Raw genomic sequence first — 26326 nt, forward strand, 5'->3', positions numbered from 1 at the left:
AGGAATGACTGCTGGTTTAGGCCCCGATCCCTTGTGGGGTCCCAGATTGGGAAGGGTGAAGGCTGGCCTGAGGGGACACCCCCCCCCCCCCCGCATGCACGAATTTTGTGCACCAGGCTTCTAGTAATAGATAAATGCTAATCCTTAAGAACTCCCTCCCAGGTGTTTTACTTGTCTTACCTCTCCTCATATTCCTAAACTAAGACCCTTTGCCTAGGGTTGCCAGATTTAGCAAAATAGAATACAGGACACTCAGTTTAATTTTAATTTCAAATAAGTAATGAATACTTTTTAGTAAAATTACCCCCATGCAATATTTAGGACCTACTTAAAAATTATTCGCTATTCATCTGAAATTAAAATTTAACTTGGTGTCCTTTATTTTATCTGGAAACTGTGCCTTAATGTGCTTTGTCTCCACTCCTCAACTCCTAGATTTTGCAAAGGTGATGTATAACGTTAAATTTCAGGGTATTGCTATAAAATGGTATCTATCATTATACTAGTTATTTACTAGAAAAATATTTGCTAGTTGAGTATATATACATCATATCTCTGGACTCCAATTTCTATTTACTTAAAGGGGAGCTTATATCTTTTACCCTACCCATTGTTCAGAGCCTTCTAATACTGGCATATGTGTGACTTTTTAGCTTCAAAGTAGACATCTTTTACCTCCTCACAATGGACTGGATTGGATAATTCATTGAAGATGACCTAAATAAAAAGTGCTTGTTGGATGGATAAATAGTTCTTCAAATAAACACCAGTTAAATAAATTATTGTATTTTGCAGGTGAAATGCATAGATGTCATTCAGGCTTATATCAACAGAATCGTGGATGTGAACCCACTGATCAATGGAATTGTCAAGTACAGGTGAGCATTTTTACTCTGTCATGGTTTTTGTCCTGTTTCTGTGGCCATGCCATCTTGGCGTATTTCCTGGATCCTCTTCCTCTGTGTCCTTCCTTTGGTTTCTCACTGGGACGTACCCTAACTTATAATGCAACACTTCTTGCCTTTGTTGAGCTTTTATGTTTCTGACTGCTTCCTCTCACCTCCCAGTGACTTTAAGATCTTTGATGACAAAGAATACATTTTGTTGGTTTTTACATATTCATCACCCAGAACAAGGCCTGAACTTGGTAGGCATCATTGAGCGCTTATTGGAATAATGGGTTTTTGGTAGCAACTCTAATAAAGAGAATGCTCCATTACTACTACACATTCCAATGTGGATTTAGTATAGGAGATGGTATTTTTAAAAGATATTATATATGTGATTTCTGTGAGCTGTGAAGTATTAGAGGGACAACATTTGGATTTGTTTTCCAGTGGCATCCTACACAGCACAGTTCTTATCATACCATGATCTAGAGCGGCATTTTCCAGATTTTATTCATATAGCACCTTCAAGATTTTTGTCTTGTTGGCATAGCAACTCTATTGTTAGTTAATATACTTATTAAATTGTATCACTTAAGTCAATTGTTTTTAAATAAAAGCTTATATTACTACAAAAATTGAAAAATATCACTTGACAGTTACTGTACATGTAAATAAAATGAAAACCAGTATTATGAAATTATAAATATTTAAAATATTTTTATGAAATACAATGCTACATGAAATAGATTATGCTTTATAGTTACTTTATACATTTTTTGGTAATTTTTTTAAAATATATTTTTTATTGATTTTTTACAGAGAGGAAGGGAGAGAGATAGAGAGTTAGAAACATCAGTGAGAGAGAAACATCGATCAGCTGCCTCCTGCACATTCCCTACTGGAGATGTGCCCACAACCAAGGTACATGCCCTTGACCGGAATCAAACCCGGGACCTTTCAGTCCGCAGGCCGACGCTCTAACCACTGAGCCAAACCGGTTACGGCCATTTTTTGGTAATTTTAATGAAGAATGGACTCATTAATATATTTTTATTGATTTCAGAAAGGAAGAGAGAAGGAAAGAAAGATAGCAACATCAATGATGAGAGAGACTCATTGATCTGCTGCCTCTTGCACACCCCCCACTGGGGACTGAGCCCACAACCCGGGCATGTGCCCTGACCAGGGATCTAACCATAACCTCCTGGTTCATAGGTTGATGCTCAACCACTGAGCCACACTGGCCGGGGCACTTTATACATTTTGAATTTAATCATTTCAAAAGCTTTTCCATAAAATACTACATTTGCTATGTTGTAAATGTGAAAAGTGTGACCCAGACAATTTAAGTTACTTGCCTAGTGTCATACAGGTAATATGTGATAGAGCCATGATCCAAATATGTAGACATCTGGTGCCAAAACTCACAGAAACAGAAGTACAGAGTGTCTGTATGTTCCATTCTACCTTGTCCTCTTCCTTTTTCTATGGACCAGCTCTACACTGGTACCATCCTCCCAACACTTTTAGCAGCTCCTCATCCCATAGGTGTTTCCCCAGATTCTGCACTGGGTTTTTATTTGAAATGTAATTTGTGGTTCATTTGTTGACAGTATGTCTTTAAATATTTGAGAAAAGGAAATTCTGTTACTTTTATTTTTCTATTTTAAATGAGTGTGAGTCATAAGGAGGGAGGTCTTATGTTGTAGAACTTGTTTTTGTGTGTGAGGATACTAATAAAGATCTGAGAGAGAATTAAATTTCTGTCCTCGTTGAAAATGATGGGTGGGCCTACACATAGGAGAATGGAGAGGCTGCTGATGGGGGTAGGGAGAGTGGGGCAGGGCAGTAGCTGTGAAAGGATTGAAGATTTGGATAGAAGCCATGGATGGATTGAGAAATAATTTTAGTAAGTTTAGTCATTCTATGTGTAACATCAGTGGTTTTCCTGCCTCCCTTAAAGTATACCCAAATGGCTTTACTGTGTTAATTATGTTTCTATTGTATTTGTAATTAAAATATTGGCAAAATGAAAAATATATGGCCCTGGCCTATGTGGCTCAGTTGATTGAGAGTAGTCCCATAGGTTCAATTCCTGGTTGGGGCAGGTTATGGGTTCGGGGTGCATGCAAGAAGCAACCGATTGATGTTTCTTTCTTACTTCGATGTTTTTCTCTTTCTTTCCCTCTCCCTTCCTTTCTCTCTCTCAAAATTGATAAACATTTTTAAATGAAAAATATATATAAAGCATGCAGCACAGGCCCTTACATCAATCAATCAGCGTTAGCTATTGGTATTGTTATGGTGGTTAATATAATAGGAGCTCCATAAATGGAACTGTCCTCATGATTATACACAGTTTTACTGTATTGCTATCCCCCTGTTTACTTGACACTAAACTGACTCTCAAGGCAGTTCAGTGATTAAAGTCACACAGCTACGAAATATAGTAGCAGCAGAAAATATGGACTCTAAATCTGCTGGTTCCTAGCTTCTGCTCTTGAAAGACTAATCAGAAAATGTTTACCACTTTATCAACTTCTCCCAAACCTGTTCTTCCGCCCAGTCACACAAGCAAGACACCTGGGTGTAACCCTTGGCTTCTCCCCTCCTTTCCAAAGACGATCTGCCCACTTCAATTAGTCAACAAGTTTTAATGGCTCTTCCTTATTTCCTGTGACACCAGGCATTTCCTGTTTCTTCATATCCTATTCCCTACCTACTGAAGTACTCCATGTCCCCTGACCCATTGTGCTCTCTCTCTGATCTCCCTAACTTTGTTTTTGTTTAATAAATTTTATTGATTTTTTTACAGAGAGGAAGGGAAGAGGGATAGAGAGTTAGAAACATCGATGAGAGAGAAACATCGATCAGCTGCCTCCTGCACACCCCCTACTGGGGATGTGCCCACAACCAAAGTACATGCCCTTGACCGGAATCGAACCCGGGAACTTTGAGTCTGCAGGCCAACACTCTGTCCATTGAGCCAAACCGGTTAGGGCTGATCTCCCTAACTTTGTATATGTTGTTCCTTCTGCCTGGTATTCTTCCTCTCTCCTTATCTCTTCTATATTTGGCTGAATTATTTTCCAGGAACTCAGCTCATGTCTCAATTTCACTTTATTGAATCATCTCAGCCTTCGTGAAGAATCTGCTTCTGAGCTCCCAGAGCACATTGTGCTCTCGCCATTTTTGTTTCATTCAGGGTCCAGAACCACACTATTCTGAAAAAATATACAGAATTGTCGAAATAGGTTTTTAAGGAATGAAAAAAACTCAAAAGTGTAGCCCTGGAGCAACACAGAGATAACGAATGTAGGAAACAACTACCACCCTTAGATCTGAGAGGACAAAGGGAAAAAATGGCATTATCAGAATTAAGAAAGTCAAAAAAAGATTCCTGCAGAGCTAGGACCTAGACACACATGGGGAGGGGAGGGTGCTGCCTAGCTGCTGCTGCCTCAGAAGCTTAAAGAGGAAACCTCATGGAGCTATGATTCCGACCTCTGAGGGGCAGCCGCCTGATACTGGTACTTCGGAGGGGGTGCAGTGGGACTGGTTCTAGAGTGTGGAAAGAAATAGGAAGCTCGGACTAACTAGATTTGCCTAGATCAGGGGTGGGGAACATCTGATAAGGCCTGTGAAATCATTTGGTTTAGCCCTGCCAAGGCATTAGGGATGAATTAATGAAATGTTTGACCAAATACAGCAGGCTAATTGTTAAGTTGACAATTTTGTATGGCCCTTGAATGATGTTATAAATAGCCAAATGGCCCTTGGCAGAATAAAGGTTCCCCACCCCTGGCCTAGATGAAAGGCTGTTGTTGGGACAGGATTATCAGGAACAACAAACTGGAAGAAGCAAACCCCTTCACCTCTTTCCTTGCCTTTCAGTCTGTAGCACCCTGTAATTGAGGCTCTAAGAGAGCACTAGTTAGCAGAAAAACAGCACACCAACAACCCTGAGTTTTCCCAGTTTCATCATAAAGTGGGGGTATAGAATGCTTGATTCAGAGTTGCGTTGCCATCCTATATAATAAAACCCTAATATGCAATTGACCCAACTGTAGAACAACCAGTTGCTATGACACGCACTGACCACCAGGGGGCAGACACCCAATGCAGGAGCTGCCTCCTGGTGGTCAGTGCGCTCCCACAGGGGTAGCGCTGCTCAGCCAGAAGCTGGGCTCACGGCTGGTGAGTATAGCGGCAGTGGCAGGAGCCTCTCTCACCTCCGCGGCAGCACTAAGGAGCAGTGAGCGAGCGGAGCGGTAAAGAGCAGCAAGCCCCCGAGGGGTCCTGGACTGCAAGAGAATGCAGGCCAGTCTGAGGGACTCCCCCCCTCAGTGCATGAATTTTGTGCACTGGGCCTCTAGTTGTGACCTTAATTGTCTCACCCACCGGACATTTGTTCAATGCCTACTATGTGCCTGACACTGTGGTAGGTATTGGAAGGTATAAAGGTGAACAAAACACAGGCCCTGGCCTCTTTTAACTCCCAGTCTGGTGGTTGAAACATACAAATAGCTATTGTTTACAGCACAGTGGAGCTAAGGCTCTGTAAGAAAGAGAATACTGTGGGTGGAGGAGGTATACCTATCCAGGCCTGGAGAGGTGTCAGGGAAGGCTTTCTGGAGGAAGTGATGTAAAAACAAAATTCTGAAAAATGAATACAAGTAAACCAGATGATGATGGCAGTCTGTATAGCTTCTGCTATAGAGGTGAAGTGGCTGTACAGCTTTTCACCTGAGCATGAGGGTGGAGTCATCTTTGGGTTTTGCTCTCCTGGACCCTGCTCTAGTGAGACCACTGGGAGCAGGCAGGATATATAGTATTAAAAAGGCTTCTCAGCTCTAGCCGGTGTGGCTCAGCAGGTTGAGTGATGTCCCATGCACTGAGAGGTCACCGGTTTGATTGCCAGGCAGGGCACATGCCCAGGTTGCTGGCTCAATCCCCAGTGGGGGTATGCAGGAGGCAGCCGATCCATGTACCTCGGTCATCAATGTTTCTCTCTCCCTCACCTTTTTTTTCTCTCTATCTCAAATCAATAAAAACATATTTTTTATTTTTATTTTCTTTCTTGATTAAGGTATTACATATATGTCCTTATCCTCCCCTATACTCACCCCCCCCCCCCCATTCATACCCTCACCCTCCTGGTGTCTGTGTCCATTGGTTAGGCTTATATGCATGCTATACAAGTCCTTTGGTTGATCTCTCCCCCTTACCCCCACCCTCCTCTGCCTTCCCTCTGAGGTTTGACAGTCTAATCGATGCTTCTCTGTCTCTGGATCTGTTTTTGTTCATCAGTTTATTTTGTTCATTATATTCCACAAAGAGTGAGATCATGTGCTATTTATCTTTCTCCGACTGGCTTATTTCACTTAGCATAATGCTCTCCAGGTCCATCCATGCTGTTGCAAATGGTAAGAATTCCTTCTTTTTTTTACAGCAGCATAGTATTCCATTGTAAAAACATATTTTTTTAAAAGGCCTCTCAGACCTCAGTAAAGTCTTTCACTCACCACACTGTCTAGCCTGTGTATCATTCTGGTGTCGCAGCCTCCCTTTGGACATGTTCTCAGTCTGTCTCTACAGAGGCGGGGTGAGGATTCTTTTCTTCTCGGGCACCTGCTTGTAGATAGGCTAAAATTACAGGGCTTTCTTTGGTGTCAGAAGTTTAGTGCTGCCTGTGGCCCTGAGCCCATGTGTAACGGTACTAGTTTCCTTTCTACCCATACAACCTTTTCTTAGAGTTCTCTGCATTTGCTGATTATGTGTGGCTTAAGTTTGGGCAACATTAACAACGGGGCTTTTAAGGCCTTTGGAAAGGCCTCTGCTCTAGACTTGGAAGGAATAGGACTTAGGAATCTGACCGCCCTGTGCTAACTGGCTGGGAAATTCCTAGGTGTCAAGTGTCCCAGGAACCATGTCTCACCACCAACAAATAGGCTGCCAGTAAATGGTGCTGATAATATCATACTAGTAAGACATGTTGAATAAATACCTGCTGAAGTTCTTCTCATTGTTTCTTTCTGATATAAAGGCTTGCGGCCTATTTCCTAAATTTTATGTTGCCGATTCTCTGAATTCTGTGATGTGGGCAATTTGGCTTTGACTTAGTCTGCTAAAACCCTAATCCTTTGACTTTCCTGACAGATTTTGTTGACTGTCAGGAGAACTTGATGATATTTGTAAGGATGACAGTAATAGTCTCCTTTTATTGAGTGGCTTCTGTGTGCTCGGCACTGTATTTTATGCATTGGCAAAGCATGTAGGTCTTATTGTTTTACTAGATGCCCAGTGCACGAAATTTGTGCACAGGTAGGATCCCTAGGCCTGGTCAGCGATCAGGGATGATCTGTGGGGCGACCAGCGGGGCGATCGGGGGTCCCCACTGGCACCCTCCTTGGCCGGCCTGGCACTGCCCGCTTGCCAGCCCCGCCCCCCACCGCTGCTGCAGGCCGCCTCCCTCTGTGGGGTGACTGGCGGGGCAATCAGGGGCCCCCCCGCTGGTAACTGCCTTGGCTTGCCTGGGGCCTGCGGTCTAGGGTAGCTCCTGCATTGAACATCTGCCCCCTGGTGGTCAGTGCACATCATAGCAACCGGTTGTTCCGCCAGCCGTTCGGTCAATTTGCATATTAGGCTTTCATTATATAGGATAGGTGGTGAAATGGAGGGTTAAGGAATTGTTACTTGGAAGGTCACATAACCATCCCAGGTAAGCCTGTCTCCAAAGTCTGGATCCTGACCACTCTAATAGAGTGCCTTTAAGTGGCCAGATTCTGTGTATTCTTAGTAGCCAGATTATAATATTTTCATTTTTAAAAATATTTTTTTATTGATTTCAGAGAGGGAAGAAGAGGGAGAGAGAGATAGAAACATCAATGATGAGAGAGAATCATTGACTGGCTGCCTCCTGCGTGCCCCACACTGGGGATCGGGCCTGCAACCCCGGCATGTGCCCTGACTGGAAATTGAACCATGACTTCCTGGTTCATAGGTCGACACTCAACCAGTGAGCCACGATGGCTGAGCGGATTATAATATTTTCAGATGAATGTCTTGCTGTACCTAACTGGCTGTCATAATGCTCTTATTTCTCTCACATAAGCAAGCTTCTGCAAAATGTAGTCAACAATTATTTTCTCTGAGTCTTTATCTCCTATTTACACTGACACTGAAATCTAGCTTCTGTCCCTACCACCCAATTAAAAGTGCCCTGCCAACTCTGTTAGTTCCAGCGGTTCTCAACCTGTGGGTCGCGAACAATGAAAATACATCCTGCATATCAGATATTTACATTACGATTCATAACAGTAGCAAAATTACAGTTATGAAGTAGCAAGGAAAATAATTTTATGGTTGGGGATCACCACAACATGAGGAACTGTATTAAAGGGTCGCGGCATTAGGAAGGTTGAGAACCACTGGTTTAGACGCTTTTCACTGCAAATAACAGAAAACCCAACTCAAAAGGACTGAAAACAATAAGGAAAATATATTATGCCATTAAACAGGAAGTCCTTAGGTAGTTAGCCACATACTTAACTCAGCAACTGAAAAATATCATCAATAACTTATGTATTCAGTCCTTTGCCTTGGATATCCTGGATTGTCAGACTTATTTTCAGGCTAGATCTTCTGATTGTTATAAGATGGTTGTCATATTTCATGTCTCAAAGGCCAAAATTGTAGCCAGATGCCTATAGTTATGTGCAATACCCTGGGGTATTTGACTTTGCTTGACAAATGCTAATGAATTTACCTTGGACCTAGCTCTATATATGCAGAAAAATCTATGGTTATAAATGGTTACGCTTATTTAGATTTTTTGGTTGAAATAGACTCTGACTATAATCTTCCCAGTTCGATTGGTCCAAAAAGCACTATCCTGATTGGTCAGAATGGAGCCTCTCTGATTAGTTGGTGAAGATACTGATGAGGATATAACTGCACAGCTCTGTACAGGGAAAGCCTCTGTCCTATTGGTTGAAATAGGATTCCAGGAACTTCTCCACAAGGGCTTGCTCAGATGGCAGAAACACAGTGCAGGAAGGCAGTCTAGTGCAGACGCAGTAGGAGGCAGTAGTCCAGTGCAGGTTTCTCTGTAAAGCGCCGTTTGCATGAGAGGCTCCTGTGTAGAAATGGCTGCTAGGCTCTGTTTTTCAAATTTGAGCTCAGTTAGCCATCAGGAGCCTTTCTTAGAAGTATATTCTTTCTCAAGGTCCACAGCTTTATGTGGCTCTGTTCCATTTTTTCTAGGTTTGAGGCAGCTAAGAAGGAGGCTCATGATGTAGATAAAAAGCTTGCAGAGAAGGTGGAAGATGATGCCACCCTGGAAAAGAAATGGCCCTTCCTTGGGGTTCCTTTGACAGTCAAAGAAGCTTTCCAGCTAGAAGGTACTGTTCTTTTTTATTTTTTTTTTATTTTATTGATTTTAGAGAGAGGAGAAGGGAGAGGGATAGAGATATAGAAACATCGATAAGAGAGAAATATTGATCGATCGGCGGCCTCCTGCACACCCCCTACCGGGGATCAAGCCCAAAACCCGGACATGTGCCCTGACCAGGAATCGAACTGGTAACCTCTTGGTTCATAGATCTATGCTCAACCACTGAGCCACACCAGCTGAGCTGTATTAATCACTTTTAGTTATTAAATATGTTCACTTACTTACATTCAATATCTCATTTATTCCTATGTAAATTGAGAATCAGAAAAGTTAAAAGACTTTCCCAAAGTTTGTAGAGTTGGTAAGCTACAGAGATATCAATTGAACTTAGTTCTGATTCCAAAGTCTGTGCACTTTCTATTAAGTCATATCACCTGTCAGTACTAAGCAAATCACCCACAATAGCTGGGTTGGTTCATTGAAGGTGCTCAGTAAATTGTTCCTATTTTTATATAATAACATTTTAACTTCTTTTTCTTTTTTAATATATTTTTATTGATTTCAGAGAGGAAGGGAGAGAAAGAGAGAGATAGAAACATCAATGATGAGAGGGAACCATCGACTGGCTGCCTCCCGCACACCCCCCACTGGGGACTGAGCCTGCAACCCGGGCATGTGCCCTTGACTAGAATCAAACCCGGGACCCCTTAGTCCGCAGGCCAACGCTCTATCCACTGAGCCAAACTGGCTAGGGCTTAACTTCTTTTTCTTGTGGACTTTACAGGAATGCCTAATTCTTCTGGCCTTGTGAATCGTCGTAATGCCATTTCCAAAACAGATGCCACTGTAGTGGCATATCTGAGGGAAGCTGGTGCCATTCCTCTGGGCATAACCAACTGTAGTGAGCTGTGCATGTGGTATGAATCCAGTAACAAGGTCTATGGCCGATCCAACAACCCATATGATTTACGGCATATTGTAGGTGGAAGTTCTGGTGAGTATAACATTTGTTAGTGAGTCACTGAGGAGGGGGTACAGATATTATTGCACAAACCTCTGGAAAAGTCATAATTAGGTGTTTATGGTAAAGGCAATTTACAGAATTTGTCATAGATTGATGAAGAGCAATGTAGGCAATGAAACATTTCATACTATTGATCCGTGCGCGTGCGCACGCGCGTGTGTGTGTGTGGGGGGGGGGGGGCGAGAGAGAGAGAGAGAGCGCGCACAAGGGAAAGAGAGAAAAACGGAGTTAGCGAAGCTTGTTTAACTTTAGAATTTCATCTTCCTGAGACAAAGGTGATAAAATACTGTAAGGATACTAAGCATTGATAACTGTGCTGTATGCCAGGAACTGCACTAAATGCAGGAATATAGCAGATATGGTCATGGAAATCCTCTCTAAGGAGGTGATTTTTATGATGAAATCCAGAGGATCAGAGACAGCTAACCATTCAGTGGATGTGGGGGTAGTGGGTCAAGCAGAAATAATCCTAATTACAGAATACAGAAAGTGCAAAAGCCTGAGGTGGGAACATGTTTAGTGTGTTCAGTGAACTGAAAGAAACCCAGTGTAGTGAGTAAGACAGAGAGGAGTTAGTGATGAAATGAAAAAGTTTTGTCCAGGTCAGATAATGTAGAGGAACAAAAGCTGAAGCAAATTGAGAAATTACAAGTCTATTTTAGTTGTCCCGGAAATAAATGATAGTGGATTCAACTAGTGTTTGTGTAGATGGAGAAAAGTAGATGGGACACAAGATATATCTTAAAGGTAGACTGGATCGGCCATGACTTGATGATAGATTGGTAATGGAGAGGTGGGTGTAAAGGTAAAAAGAGAAGTAAAAATCAGTAGGGTTTCTGACTAGAGAGATGGTACAGGCATTCATTCAGATGGAGAAAATGGGAAGAAGAAGGACAAATGGGGGCAGCATGATTTAAGAATACCACTTTGAACATGTTATGTTTAAGATGTTTGTAAGACACCCAATGGAGTTGTCAAGTAGCCTGTATAAGACAGGGTAGTAATCTGAGTTTAAAATAATTTAGAAGTTATCATCATAAGCATGGTACAGTATCTAGTCTACTATAACCTATTAGAATGGATGCAAAAAAAAAACAACAAGGTGTATGTGTTGATGAACATGAATTGGGGCTCATGATAGAGCTTTGTCATTTTCAAGGTTAAAAAGAGAGGCATATCTAGCAAAGGAGATTAAGAAGGAGCAACAAGTGATGTAGGAGGAAAATATCAGAGAGTATATTAGAGACTAGAATTTACATGGCTTTTATCAATCCTAAAGGCATGTATGTGGGTTAGTAAAATATGGTGCTTAAGCTAGAGCCAAAGAGAACATTGACAGTTTTTTGCTCTGTGACCTTGGTAACATAATGAAGGTGCAGTCAGTGCGTCAGTTTCCTCAACTTATAAAATCTAATGAAGGTATACTAGAAAGTAGCTCAAAGTCATCTATATAAAAGCCTAAGTGACCATTCGACCTTTGAACCATTTGACTGTTCGACCGCTGTGATGCTTACTGACCACCAGGGGGCAGACGTTCAACGAACAGGCATGGAAACATGGAACAGACTGATGAATCTCAGAGGGAAGCGGGGAGGGTGGAGGGTGGGGAGAGATTAACCAAAGATCTTATATGCATACTAGAGGCCCGGTGCATGGATTTTTGCACTGGTGGGGTCCCTCGGCCTGGCCTGTGCCCTCTCGCAATCTGGGACCCCCTCAGGGGATGTCGGAGGCCTGGTGCATGGATTCGGCCCAATCCCCGCAGGCCAGGCCAAGGGACCCCACCAGTGCACAAATCCATGCACCCGGCCTCCAGTATGAATATAAAGATCTCTGGTAAAGGTAAATATATGAGCAAATATAGTAATAACCATTATTTGCAAATAGTAATCTAATTTATTTATTATAAAGGAGTATTTTGCATTTCCCATAGGTGGTGAGGGCTGTACCCTGGGAGCTGCCTGCTCAGTGATTGGTGTGGGCTCTGATATTGGTGGCAGCATTCGAATGCCTGCATTCTTCAATGGCATATTTGGACACAAACCTTCCCCAGGTAATATTAATATAGTAATAATATTAATATTATGATTCATAGCAACACAGAAATTTGGTACCTACCAGGATAATCTTACCTAGAAGTATGGTCATATATATTTATCAATATTAAAAATAGCTACTATTATTGAGCATCAGCTCTGTGCCAGGTACTCTACAAGTTGTCTACCATGACTAATTTTAATTATTTATTCTCTACAGTAAACCTTTCAGGAAGAAATTATACCTATTTGGCAGATGACAAATACAGAATAAATAAGTAAACCTGCACATAAGGGGTATACATGTCTTTTCAAATTATTGGGGTTTTTTTTCTTCTGATAGATACTCAGTAGTGAAATTGCTGGATCCTATGTAAGTTCTACTTTTAGTTTTTTGAGGAATCATCATACTGTTTTCCATAGTGGCTGCACCAGTTTGCAATCTAACCAAGAGTGTACGGGGTTCCCTTTTTTCCACCTCCTTGCCAATACTTGTTATTTGTTTTATTTTTTATAACAGCCAATCTGACAGGTGTGAAGTAATATTTCACTGTGGTTTTTATTTGCATTTCCCCGATGATCAGTGATGTTGAGTATCTTTTTAAGTATCTGATGGCCATCTGTATGTCTTCTTTCAAAGAATGTCTATTCAGATCCTCTGTTCATATTTAATTGGATTGATTGTCTTTTATGTTGAATTTTATGAGCACCCTATATATTTTTATATTAACCCTGTATTGAGTATATTATTTGCAAATATTTTGTACCATTCAGTGAGTTGACTTTTCATTTTATTGATGTTTTCCTTCACTGTTTGTTAGTTTTATGTAATCTTTTTTAAAATATATTTTTATTGATTTTAGAGAGAGAGGAAGAGAGAGAAACATCTATGTGAGAGAGGGCCATCAAATGGCTGCCTCCTGTACACACCCCTACTGGGGATCGAACCCACAACCTGGGTATGTGCCCTGCCTCCTATACACACCCCTACTGGGAATCGAGCCAGTGACCTTTGGATGTGTGGGACGATGCTCAAACAACAGAGCCACACCTGTCAGGGCAGTTTTTTGTAATCTTGTATATTTTTGCTTTTATTGTTCTTGCCTGGGGAGACATCCAAGAAAATATTACATAGGCCAGTGTCAAAGTTTATTGCCTATATTTTCTTCTTGAAATGTTATGGTTTACAGTCTACTATTAATACATTTTAAATTTATTTTTGTATGTGGTGTAAGAAAGTGGTCTAGTTTCATTTTTTTTGCAAGTAGTTGTCCATTTTTCTCAACACCACTTATTGAAGAGATTCTCTTTTCCCCGTTGTATATTCTTGCCTCCTTTGCCATAGATTAATTGACCATATAAGCCTGGGTTTATTTCTGGGATCTAAATTCTGTTTCAGTCATTTATGTGTTTGTTTTTGGGCCAGTACCACATTATTTTGATTACTATAGTTTTATAATATATTTTGAAGTGAGGAAGCATGATACTTCTAGTGTTGTGCGTTTTTCAAGATTCTTTTTATTTATCCATTTCTTCTAGGTTATCCAATTGGTTGGCATATAATTGCTCATAGAAGTCTCTCATGGTTCCCCATGCATTGCTGTAGTAACAATTATAATGGCTCCTCACCTACCTATAATACTCTTGTTATTATTGATTTTTGACAGTTTTATTATGATATTCTTGGAGGTCTTGTTGCATTGATATAATAAACTGTTCTATTAGAATTATGGACTTATATGTGCAAGTCCTTCCCCACATTTGGGAAGTTCTCATCTATTATTTATTTAAGTAAACTTTCTGCCAACTTTTCCTTCTCTTAACCTTCTGGAACCCCATTTATCAAATATTTGCCTTTCTCAATGAAAACAATAGCTCTCATAGGCCTTCTTTGCTTTTTTAAAATCTTACTTCCTTCTCCTAATCAAACTTTATTATTTCTATATTTCAAGCCATTTATTCTTTTCTTATCTGGTCTACCCATCACTCTTTATCTCATTTATTGAATTCTTCAGATCCAGATTTTCAGTTTGGTCCTTTTTTATTATGTAAATCTCTTTGGTAAAGAAAGCCTTCTGTTTATTCATTCTATTCCTGATTTCATTGTTTTTCTGAGTTTCTATAGCTTGTTGAATTTTTTTATACCAGCTATTTTGAATACTTTATTAATTAGGTTATATTTTAGGCCTTTAAGTTGGTTTCTAGATAATAATAATTACTTTTATGATGCCGTATTTCTTGATTTTTAAATATTTTGTATGTATGTACTTCTGCTTTCTCATTTGAAGTAGAAGATGCCAACTTAACTATGTTTTTAGGGCTTTTTAAAAATATATATATATTTTTATTGATTTCAGAGAGGAAGGGAGAGGGAGAGAGAGATGGAAACATCAATGATGAGAGAGAATCATTGATAGGCTGCCTCCTGCATGTCCCCCACTGGGGGGGGGTGTCGAGCACACAACTCGGGTATGTGCCCTTGACTGGAATCGAACCCGGGACCCTTCAGTCCACAGGCTGACACTCTGTCCACTAAGCCAAACCAGCTAGGGCTGTTTTTAGGGCTTTTCCCCCCCTTGCAATGCACCAGGCGGGTTATTGGAAACCTGTCTTTTATATTCCCAAAGGTGGTGCGATAGCTAAGTTTGTGGTCCTTCCTTGTCCGTTGACTTTGACCTATTTTTTTGAGCATGCTCCTTTTCTATCGGAGCTTGTTCTTGCAGATGCATTTGGAAACACACACAAGGAGCCAGCAGCAAAATAGGGTTAGGTGTTGGTTTAGTACTTGGGGCTCTGGTAGTGCCCCGCGGGCTCTGTGGGTATATCTTTCAAATGGGGGGTACTCCTAGAGGCTTGTGGTTAGACTTTCCTGCTGAAGTCTTGAAGCTGACAACAGGAACTGTGTTCAATTCCCTTTGCTGTTCTTATCAGATTCCTTCCCTTTCTCCCCCACCACCCCTGTCATGGAGGGCCCTCCTCAGAAATGTGGGTGCTGCAGGATAGAAATGGGTTTCTCCAGCCACACTCTCACATTTGGGGTAACAAGGCAGTCACTCATCACTTTCACTTTCCTCCTTCTTTGTGGATGAGGTCACAGTATTACACTTATTCTACTGGAGTGATCACTTCTGCAGCAGTGTTGCATTTCTCCCTTTTCTATGCATCCAATCTTGCCTCTCCCCTGCATCAATTGCATGCTGGAATCTCCTCTCAGCCTACCTGGACTTCCACAAATTGTCTTGCCAGTGGGCATCTTCCCAGGTTTGCACTCTCCAGGTCGCCCCCTGTCCCCCACACACACACACATCACAGTGAGTTAGAATGGGGCATCCTCATTGACTCTCCTGGATCCGCAGTCCTTACCAAATTCTTATTTGCTTATTTTTGGATGCAAAGGTGGGTTAGAAAGCTTCCATGTCCCTTGGTATAATGTGCAGAGGCAATTTTGTTCAGTTAAGCAAAATCTAATGAGTTGTAATAAAAAGTAAGAAAATAAAAACAACTTATGCTACCCTGATGCTGCTGTCCTACTTGATATTTCTTAATCTTTCTGGTTTCAACAACCACAGTGTAGACACTAAAAATTCATGTCACCATAGGGATAAGAAAAAGCAAGGTAAAAAAGTGTATGCAGTAGGCTACTATTTGCACCTTCAAACAGTTCAATCTGCATTTATATATTTAATACATTCCTGACTCTTTTCATTGATTCATTTATCCTTTTAAAATTTTTTAATTACAGTGTAAATTCAGTATTATTTTGTATTAGTTTCAGGTGTGCAGCATAGTGGTAAGACAATTATATACTTTACAATGTAGTTCAGGTAATACTTCAAGTATCCACCTGGCCCCATACATAGTTATTACAATATTATTGACTGAATTCCCTATGCTGTGCTTTATATCCCCATGACTATTCTGTAACTACCAATTTGTTCTTCTTAATACCTTCACCTTTCTCACCCAGCCCCCCATCGCCCTCCCCTCTGGTAACCATCAGTCATTTTTTTCTTATGAATAAAAAATTTCCAAAATACTTTTTTTTTACCTTTTTATTTTTTTAAATTTTTTTCTTTATTGATTAAGGTATTACATATATGTCCTTATCCCCCCATTGCCCCTCCACCCCCCCCACTCATGCCCTCACCCCTTTGGTGTCTGTGTCCATTGGTTAGGCTTATGTGCATGCATACAAATCCTTTGGTTGATCTCTCCCCCTTACCCCCGCCTTTCCCTGCCTTCCCTCTGAGTTTGATGGTCTGATCGATGCTTCTCTGTCTCTAGATCTGTTTTTGTTCATCAGTTTATGTTGTTCATTAGATTTCACATATGAGTGAGATCATGTGATATTTATCTTTCTCTGACTGGCTTACTTCACTTAGCATAATGCTCCCCAGTTCCATCCATGCTGTTGCAAATGGTAAGAATTCCTTCTTTTTTACTGCAGCATAGTATTCCATCGTGTAGATGTACCACAGTTTTCAATCCACTCATCTGCTGATGGGCACTTAGGCTGTTTTTCCAAATCTTCGCTATGGTGAATTGTGCTGCTATGAACATAGGGGTGCATATATCCTTTCTGATTGCTGCTTCTAGTTTCTTGGGATATATTCCTAGAAGTGGAAACACTGGGTCAAATGGGACAAAATACTTTTTAAATACACATAACAGATTAATTTATCTATCTCTTACTTTGGATTGGGCTTTTACTCATGCATTTTAAGAACCTTATACAAACAAAAATTAGAAATTTGGAAAACCTACATCTACCACCATGAGCTTAACAGCCTTGCAATAATTAAGGACTTTTCTTAGAGAAACTGGTGATGTGAATGGATTTTTTAATATAAAATGAATATACTAGTAATATGTAATGTGTATTTTAGTGAATATTTTTCAAATCAATAATGATTGGTATTACAAAATTATGAATTATAAAATGATTGAATGAGAGCAAGAGATACACCAATGGATTTTAGTATAACAGAATATGAAATTCATTGATAAAATTTCAGATTTCTTATTGTAAATATCCTGTCAGAAACAGGACTTGACCTGATTTGATATAATATGAACAATTGTCTGTTAAGATTTTTAAAATCTCATATAGATATTTATTTGAGAATCCAGGTTTTTTTTCTTTTAAATCAAACACTATGTAGATTTGCAAAAATGTAAAAGAATGACCTTCTCTTCACTAAATATATTTTTGTGTTAGAAAATAGTTATTTTTTATAAAATATTTTTGTGCTAACGTATAATGAGTTTGCTGTTATTTTTAAGCAAATTAACACAAATGTTTTAACATCTTTTCAGTTTTTATTTCTAATATGTTAAATATTGATACGTTTAACTTGTGTAAACAAAAATTCCTTTAAGGTCCCCTATAATTCTGAAGCATATAAAAGGATCCTGAAGGCAAAAGTTTAGAGTCACTGGTTTAGTGATTGATAACAGTCTAGGGAGCTAGACTTTAGGTATTCTGTCACTTAGTAACTATGTAATATTAGATACTTAATGTCTGCCTCAATTGTCTCATCTGTAAAATGGGTATAGCCAAAATATCTACTTCATAAGGTTGTTATGAAAATTAAATGAGTTAATGTTGTAAAGGTCCTAGAAGAGTATTCGTCAAATAGTAAACACTATGAGTTTTTTTTTATATTAAAAAAGAAGGCCTATATGAAAACACCCATAGTTACCATCATATTTATTGGTGAAAACTGAAAACTTTTTCTCGAAAGATCTGTAACAAGAAAAATATGCCTGCTCTTGCTGCTTCTGTTAGATCTTGTACTGGAAGTTCTACCCCCCACATTTAAGAAAGATTAAACATGATGATGAAATACAACATTCAGGGATCATGTCTTTTTAAATTCAATTTGTTGGGGTGACATTCGTTAATAAGTTTATAAAGGTTTCAAGTGTATATTTCTGTGATGCATGATCTGCATAGTGTATTGTGTGCCCAAAGCCCAAAGTCAAATCATCTTCGTCATCGTATATTTGGCCCCCTTTCCCTTTCCCTTTTACCGCCTACTGCCGCCAACCCCCATCCCTCTGGCAACCACCATACTGTTGTCTGTGTCTATGAGTTTCAGTTTTGCAACAACATGGATGGACCTTGAGAAAATGTCAAACGAAGTAAGTCGGTCAGAAAAAGCTAAGAATCCTATGATTCTGCTCATATGTGGGACCATGTCTTATTCTGGACAGCTAACCCGAGTGTCCAACCTTTCAGGTGTGGTCTCCAACAACGGTCAGTTCCCTGTGGCCAAGGGAGCCCAGGAGCTGTTTCAGTGCACTGGTCCCATGTGCCGCTACGCTGAAGACCTGGCCCCCATGCTGAGGGTCATGGCAGGACCTGGAATCAAAAAGTATGTTCGCTTCTTTTCTTTATTTTTCTCTCCTTCCTGCCCAGGCAATTCCTTCTCCCTTTGTTTATTAGAAACATACAGGTAAACTTTTAGTCCTCAACCACAGAATTAGTCTTTTGTTTTTCTGAGAGAGAGAGAGTTTTTGTATGTGTGGGATGTCATGCTTCACAAACTAGGAAGATCATTTGTAAAAATAATTTACTGGTGTGAAAATATTACACAAAGAGAGGGCCTATTTGGAGATGAAAAGCAATGGGTTATTGTTGTTCATTTGTCAATTTGAATATATAGACATCCCACTTTAAATTAAGCCTTTCTGGTGCTTCTTCTATTGGTCACCACACATGTTTTCCAAACTTTTATTGGGACATTGATATAGCCTAGAAATCTGCCTATTTCCCTTTATAGCTCTTTATTACACTTTCCACAGCAGCAATAAATGGTCCCACTTTCTACTTTACCAAGAAAATGCAATCTGTGGAACTTTTTTCAGTTCTTTACATCAAACTTTCTAGTTCCCCAGACATTAATTTCTCATTTTCCCCTTTAAGTAGATAAAATATCTTTCTTTTTTGCTTTGGTATTAAATACTTTGAGCCATGTTCCGGATCGCATGTTCCAGTACTCTCTCAGATCTTTTTTCCATTACTGGTTAACACGTTAAGCGCCCAGCCTGTTTTGTCTTCTGGATGGAAAGTATAGTGTCAGTTGCCAGTGACTGACTGGGCGCTTAACGTGTTTAACATGCCTGAACTACATACTGGTTTTCACCTTTCCACCGCTAAAATTTTTTTGTCAAGTTCTCTGATCTTATAACTGGTGACTCCTATTGACTATTCCTTCCTTCTTGAAACAATCTCTACCTTAGGATTTTGTGATTCACACTCTTCTGATACAGCTCCTACATCTCTGCCCTTTCCTTTTATCTCTTTTGGTGGTTCGTCCTTAAAATACTGGTACCCTAGAGCAGCGGTCGCCAGCCAGTGGTCTGTGGGGTCCGAAAGGTTGGCAACCACTGCCCTAGAGGGTCTTGGCTCAATTCATTCTTCTCTCTTTCCCCAACCTCCCAGGAAGACTCCATTTATACCTGCAACTTCAGTTATGTCCCATACATATAGAGGATTCACAAATATACATCTCCAATTCCTTCCTTTCACCTTAGCTACAGGAGTGTATATTAACCAGCATCCTGGGCATCCCAAGGACTTGAAATTCAGTGTGTCTGAAACTGATTTTCGTTCTCTTTCCAAACCCCACAAAACTGATTTGCTACTTCTGTTCTTCCCCAATTCCAGTGACTGTACCATAATCAACCCAGCCACAAAAGCCTGGTTCCCCATCTCTATTACTCCTATGTCTAAGCAATCTCCAATGAAGATTACCTCATAATTATTTCCCACATCATTACATTCCTATCACCATGGTTATAATTCTTGTATAGGCTACAATAATTTCTCACCAGAGCCTTCTGACTTTTTACTCCATCTTCAGTCTTGACCATTCTATGCTATCCTTTCTCATGTGGACAGAGTAATATTCTTAATTGAAAGTATGAATTCTAAAGGCTTATCACTATTTCTGGCACAAAATTCTGGGGGTGGGGGGGAGCCCCACTAAAGCAAATACTCAATTGTTAGGATTGAACTAGTGAATATATATAAGTAATCTGTTCATACCTGTTTCTTTTTATTCCTCCACAGATTAAAACTGGATGAAAAGGTACATTTAAAGGGCTTGAAATTTTACTGGATGGAACATGATGGTGGCTCATTTTTAATGTCCAAAGTAGACCGAGAACTCATTCAGGCTCAGAAAAAGGTAATTATAAATAGAATCTCTTTAATGGAATTCATATTTAGGCCAATAGATGCCATTTTCAACCTATTCCTTTACTGTCTACCAGATATTTCTATGTCAGAATACAGAATTAAGATGATCACAGTAGTTGTACTAAGTAATTTTTGGTGTGATTTTTATAGCTATTTTTTATGTTTTACTTGTTTTTTAATAAAAAGGAACATTTAAAAAATAAAGTATAATGCAGCAAAGAAAGAAATTGCTCAGAGGTAACTGCTATTACTATTTTGTCATATCTGTCCAGTTATTCTTATATGCTTATGTGTAGATGTAACTTTTATATAATTGAGGTCACATTGCATATGTAACAATTCTAGTCTGCTTTTTATCCTTTAAATACTTCTGTAATAATGAAACTGATGTGTCATTTTAAAAGCAAAAGCTCATTCGAAGAAGAATAAAAAGAAGAACCCTGTCAAATTTTAAAAATACTTTTTAAAAAACGACAGTAAATAATCATGGTACTATTAAAAATAGTACAGATCATTATTTGGAAAACATGTAATTTTATATCTCTAACATCAAGAAAATTCATGTAAAATTCTCACAGTAAGGTTAACAAGTGCCTTAATTAAAGTCATGTACTCCCTAAATCAGAATCATCCCAATATATCAGAAACAACTAATAAAAAATGATTTTACAATACCTACCAATTAGTTGAAACATATCTGTGAAACCTAAAGGAAGACAATTATAAACTTGAGTGCTATAAAAGATCACTTTAGCCCTAGCCAGTTTGGCTGGGTGGATAGAGCGTTGGCCTGTGGACTGAAGGATCCCAGGTTCAATTCCGGTCAAGGGCACATGCCTGGATTGCAGGCTTGATCCCCAGTAGAGGGCGTGCAGGAGGCAGCCGATCAGTGATTCTCTCTCATCATTGATGTTTCTATCTCTCCCTCTTCCTTCCTCTCTTAAATCAATAAAAATGTATTTTTAAAAATTAAATTAAAATAAAAAAGATTGCTTTAACATACTAAGACAGACATGGCAGTCTATTCTCTCCTGGCTTGAAAAGTTTCTGTTGAAAAATCCACACATAGCCTATGGGAGTTCCCTTGTATCTAATGTCTCTCTTTGCTTTTGCTGATCTTAAATTTCTTTCTCTTTAACTTTTTTTCCAACACTTATTTTTATTTTATTTTTTATTTTAATTGATTTTCAATTCCAGTTGGCATTCAACATTATATCCAACACTGATGTTAAAAAAAAAAAATTGGGGCAGGCAACACTTTGGGTGTTTTTTTTAATCTTCACCCGGGCTATATTTATTGATTAAAAAAAATCTTTACTGTTGAAAGTATTACATATGTCCCCCTTTTTCCCCATTGACCCCTTCTAGCCCATCCCCCTCACTCCCCAGGCCTTCACCATCTTATTGTCTGTGTCCATGGGTTATGCATATATGCATACAAGTTCTTTTGTTGATTTCTTCCCACCTACCCACCCTCCCCCGCCCTTCCCTCCGAGATTTGATGGTCTGTTCCATGCTTTTATGTGTCTGAATCTATTTTGTTCTTCAGTTTATTTTGTTCATTAGATTCCACATATGAGTGAGATCATGTGACTGACTTGTCTTTCTCTGACTGACTTATTTCACTTAGCATATTACTTTTAACAACTTAATTATAATCCATCTTGATGTAGCCCTATTTGTGTTCAACCTATTTGGGATCTTTAGGGCTTCATGAGTATGGATGTTCATTTCTTTCCCCAAGATCAGGAATTTTTCTGCCATTATTGCTTTAAATATACTTCCTGTTCCTTTATATTTATCTTCTCCTTCTGGAATTTCCACAATATGAAACTTGTTTATTTTCATTGTGCCCCATAATTCCCATTGGCTTTTTTCACGCTCCTCTAACTGGGTAATTTCTAATGTTCTGGTCACATGGTCAAGTCTACTTTTGAAACTTTCTATTGAATTTCTTCAGTTCAGTTATTGCATTTTTGAATTTCTGGGGTTTTTTATTGTTGCTGGTTCTTCGTTGAACTTCTCATTTTGTTCATGTATTATTTTCCTAATTTTGTTTACTTGTCTATTTGGTGTTTTCTTGTAGTTCATAAAACTTCCTTAAAAGGATTATTGTGAATTCTTTGTCTGACAGTTTATTGCTCTCCATTTCTTTAGGTCACTTGCTGGAGCTTTCTTTGTTTCCATTGGTGGTGTCACATTTACCTGTTCTCTCAAAACTTGTGGAGATGGGTCTTTTGGGGGCTTGTACATTTTTAAATTCCAGTTCCTCTGTACATATGACTACTTTTTAATGTCTTAATTTCCCAAAATGTCTCTTCCTTACTTCTTCTCAAGCCCTTAGTTGGTTTATATTATTGTTCTGCCTGTAATATCTTATACCCAGACACCCACAGGTCTGCAGTAACTCTGCAACTCTTGTGCCATGGCTCCAACCACTGCTTTTGATAGCTTCCAACCAGATATACAAACTGTGCCTCTATTCCCATCAGTGCTCCTTCAAGCAAGAGATAAACCAGTGCCCCCAGGCTGCCTCTATACTAACCAGAACTCTGCAAGCAAATGCCACTCTTTTCATTCCATCCCAAGGCAGAAGTTAGTAGTTGGGTGGTTTCCTCCCAGTCTGTCTGCATTGTACCAGGAAAGCGATGAGACGAAAATAAGCAAAGTGACCATGAGATTTCTTAGCATTGTGAGTGCAGCTTTTATTTTTTGGTCATTTGCTTTATTGCTGAAGTTTCTTAACTGGTTTTCAGAGGCCCCACAGAGCTCCTTTGGTTGTGGTCTGTATGTTGGTGTTTCCATGAAGAAATGAGTGCCTAGCTCAGCCATTGTGGCCTAGCGGTTGGGCATTAATCCAGGAACTAAGAGGTCGCCAGTTCAATTCCTGGTCAGGGCACATGCCTGGGTTCTGGGCTTGATCCCCAGTAGGGGGTGTGCAGGAGGCAGCAGATCAATGATGATGGTGGTGGTGGTGGTGGTGGTGGTAGTGGTGGTGGTGGTGGTGTTCCTCTCTCTTCAATGTTTCTATCTCTCTCTAAAAACCAATAAAAACAGCCCTAGCCAGTTTTGCTCAGTGGATAGGGCATCGGCCTGCAGACTGAAGGGCCCTGGGTTCGATTCCGGTCAAAGGCATATGCCCCGGTTGCGGGCTCAATCCCCAGTAGGGAGATGTAGGAGGCAGCCGGTCAATGACTCCCTCTCATCATTGATGTTTCTATCTCTCCCTCTCCCTCTCCCTTCTCTGAAATTAATAAAAATATTTTTTAAACTAACTAAATAAAAATCAATAAAGACAGATTAAAAAAAAGAAATGAGGGCCTAGCACTTTCTTGTCAGCCATCTTGCTTATACCACTCTCTAGTGACATCTCTTTTTTCCTAAACATGTTTGTCTATTGTTTTATCTTCATTTTCTAAGGTTGTGGATCACCTGGAAAATATACTAGGAGCCTCAGTTCAACATGTTAAACTAAAGCAAATGAAGTATTCTTTTCAGTTATGGGTCACAATGATGTCAGCAAAGGGACCTGATGGGACGGTATGTTCACTACTTTCCTTCTTTTTTAATAAATATTTATTGACCTTCTATTGCGGGCCATATGTTGTCAATATGGAGGAATGAAATTAATAAGCAAATAGGTGACATAGTTAAATAATTAAAGATTATACAGTTTGGTGAGTGCTATACCAGTATAAGCATATATGGTTGTAGGATCAGAGAGGGGGGGCCCTTCTCTTTGTGGAAGTCAGGGAAATCTTCCTGGTGGAGGAACTGCTATTCACCAATATGTGAATAATTTGGAGACCTTAATCAGGTAAAGAAGTGATAAAAGGTGTTTTAAGCAGAGATAACATTATGGACAAGACACAGGGGTGTGGATTTTATTCCATTATAGCATGTGCTGGGTATCAGAGCATTTAGGCTTCAGTAAGGCAAGAGATACTCTCTTATAGCTTGGAGAAGCTTATAACATAGGTGCTAATTGTTAAAATTGGTCCTGAAATAAAAAACCTCAAATAAGACAAAAGAGTGAAAATCTGGTCTCCCCTCACCTTGAATTATACCTGACTCAGAGCTGCTATTCATAGGCACTCTGCCATGTTGCTCAGTGATGGTTCATCTCTTAAGAACAGGTACATTATAGGGTTGGTACTTGAAACTTTTTCTATGGAAAAAGGATGTGGCCATTTTCTCAACTATACTTGTTTATGGCCATTTTGCCACTTTATTAAAAGAGATTTATTGAGTTATTTCCACACCATGTAAATCACTCTTTTAAAGCATACAGTTAAATGATTTTTAAAACATTTGTAGAATTGTGCAACCAACACTACAATCAATTTTAGAACATTTTCATCACCACAGAAAGAGACCCATACTTATTATCAGTCACCCCCTCCAGTATCCTCACCACTCCTACCCACAGCCTTAAGCAAAAACTAATCTACTTTCGGTATCTATAGATTTCCTTACTATAGGAATCTCTCTATATATAAAAGCCTAAGCAACCATTACTACCATTCGACCAAACAGCTGGTTGACCGGTCGCTATGGTGCACACTGACCACCAGGAGGCAGATGCTCAATGCAGGAGTTGCCCCCTAGTGGTCAGTGCGCTCCCACAGCCAGCCTCCTGTGGCCGACCAACCTCCTGCAGTACCTCCCCCCAGCTGGCCAGCCAACCTCCTGTGGTCCCTGTCCCCAGTCAGCCCTGATCACCGGCCAAGCTGAGGGACCCCCCCCCCACCTGTGCACAAATTCATGCACCAGGCCTCTAGTTTCAATAAATGGAATCATACATTATGTGGTGTTTTTGTAACTGGCTTCTTTCACTTAGCATAAGGTGTTTTTTTTTAAATTTTGTCCATGTGGTGCCTTGTATCAGCACCTTATTTCTTTTCATGGCTGGATAATATTCTATTGAATTAATACATTTTGTTTATCTATTCATCAGCTGATTGCTATATGGCTATAATTCATAGTGCTGCTATGACCATTCCTATTCATATGTTTGTCTCAACCATACTGTTTTTGAGATAATACTTGTATTTCCTGTTTTAGCACATCAATATGTTTATTTTCACATTTACATTTTAATCTTTTGCTTTCCCAGGTCTTTTTTTTAAATTAAATTTGTTGGGGTGACATTGGTTAATAAAGTTTTCTTCACTCTCAGGAACCTATAAAATTTGTGGATCTGCTTAGTGACCATGGGAAGCCTATCAGCCCTCTGTGGGAATTGATGAAATGGTGCCTGGGCCTATCAGCGCACACCATCCCTGCCATTGGTATGTGACTCATCTTTTCTCTGGTTTGCTGTCTTTAGGGGAGGGGAGAATATCTTACCACACCGCAACACTGAGGAAAGCTGAGCTATATCAGTAATGAATTACTGTCCATCATATGCTGACATCTCATTATGTGCCAACCACTGTCCTGTGCATTTTATACCATTGATTTACAACATATCTATTAAAATGCCCATTTTATAGGCTTAGAAATCTTAATTCATGAAAGTTAGATGGCTACCGAGTTGAGGAGTGCTCTTCAAATATTTGCCTTACAAACTCAAGTGCCTACGGTGCTTTCTCTGTGTTGTGTATTGTATTTAAATACCAAATTGGAAATTTTGGACAATATATTTGACTTTAGGAATAGGCCCATTTAGGAATATTTTGGTGAATTAACCTCTCAAAATCTTAATTATTGGTCATGTAGAGTAGGTTCAGTTGAAGCAGCTAACCACAGAAATTAGTGCAGCTCTACACACAC

The 26326-nt window shown here is 39.7% G+C and overlaps 1 protein-coding gene across 1 annotated transcript in view; it reads left to right on the forward strand.

Moving 5' to 3' along the window:
* Window positions 1–26326, forward strand: part of FAAH2 (fatty acid amide hydrolase 2) — a 48268-nt gene that overhangs the window by 6711 nt on the left and 15231 nt on the right. Inside the window, exons 2-9 of the mRNA XM_006096164.3 lie at window positions 796–878; window positions 9156–9292; window positions 10070–10279; window positions 12243–12362; window positions 18587–18722; window positions 20423–20540; window positions 23972–24091; window positions 25731–25842. Of these exons, the coding sequence (XP_006096226.1) occupies window positions 796–878; window positions 9156–9292; window positions 10070–10279; window positions 12243–12362; window positions 18587–18722; window positions 20423–20540; window positions 23972–24091; window positions 25731–25842 (1036 nt within the window). The remainder of the gene's footprint in view (window positions 1–795; window positions 879–9155; window positions 9293–10069; window positions 10280–12242; window positions 12363–18586; window positions 18723–20422; window positions 20541–23971; window positions 24092–25730; window positions 25843–26326) is intronic.

Source organism: Myotis lucifugus, unplaced genomic scaffold (genome assembly GCF_000147115.1).
Source record: "Myotis lucifugus unplaced genomic scaffold, Myoluc2.0 scaffold_169, whole genome shotgun sequence".
NCBI lineage: Eukaryota > Metazoa > Chordata > Mammalia > Chiroptera > Vespertilionidae > Myotis > Myotis lucifugus.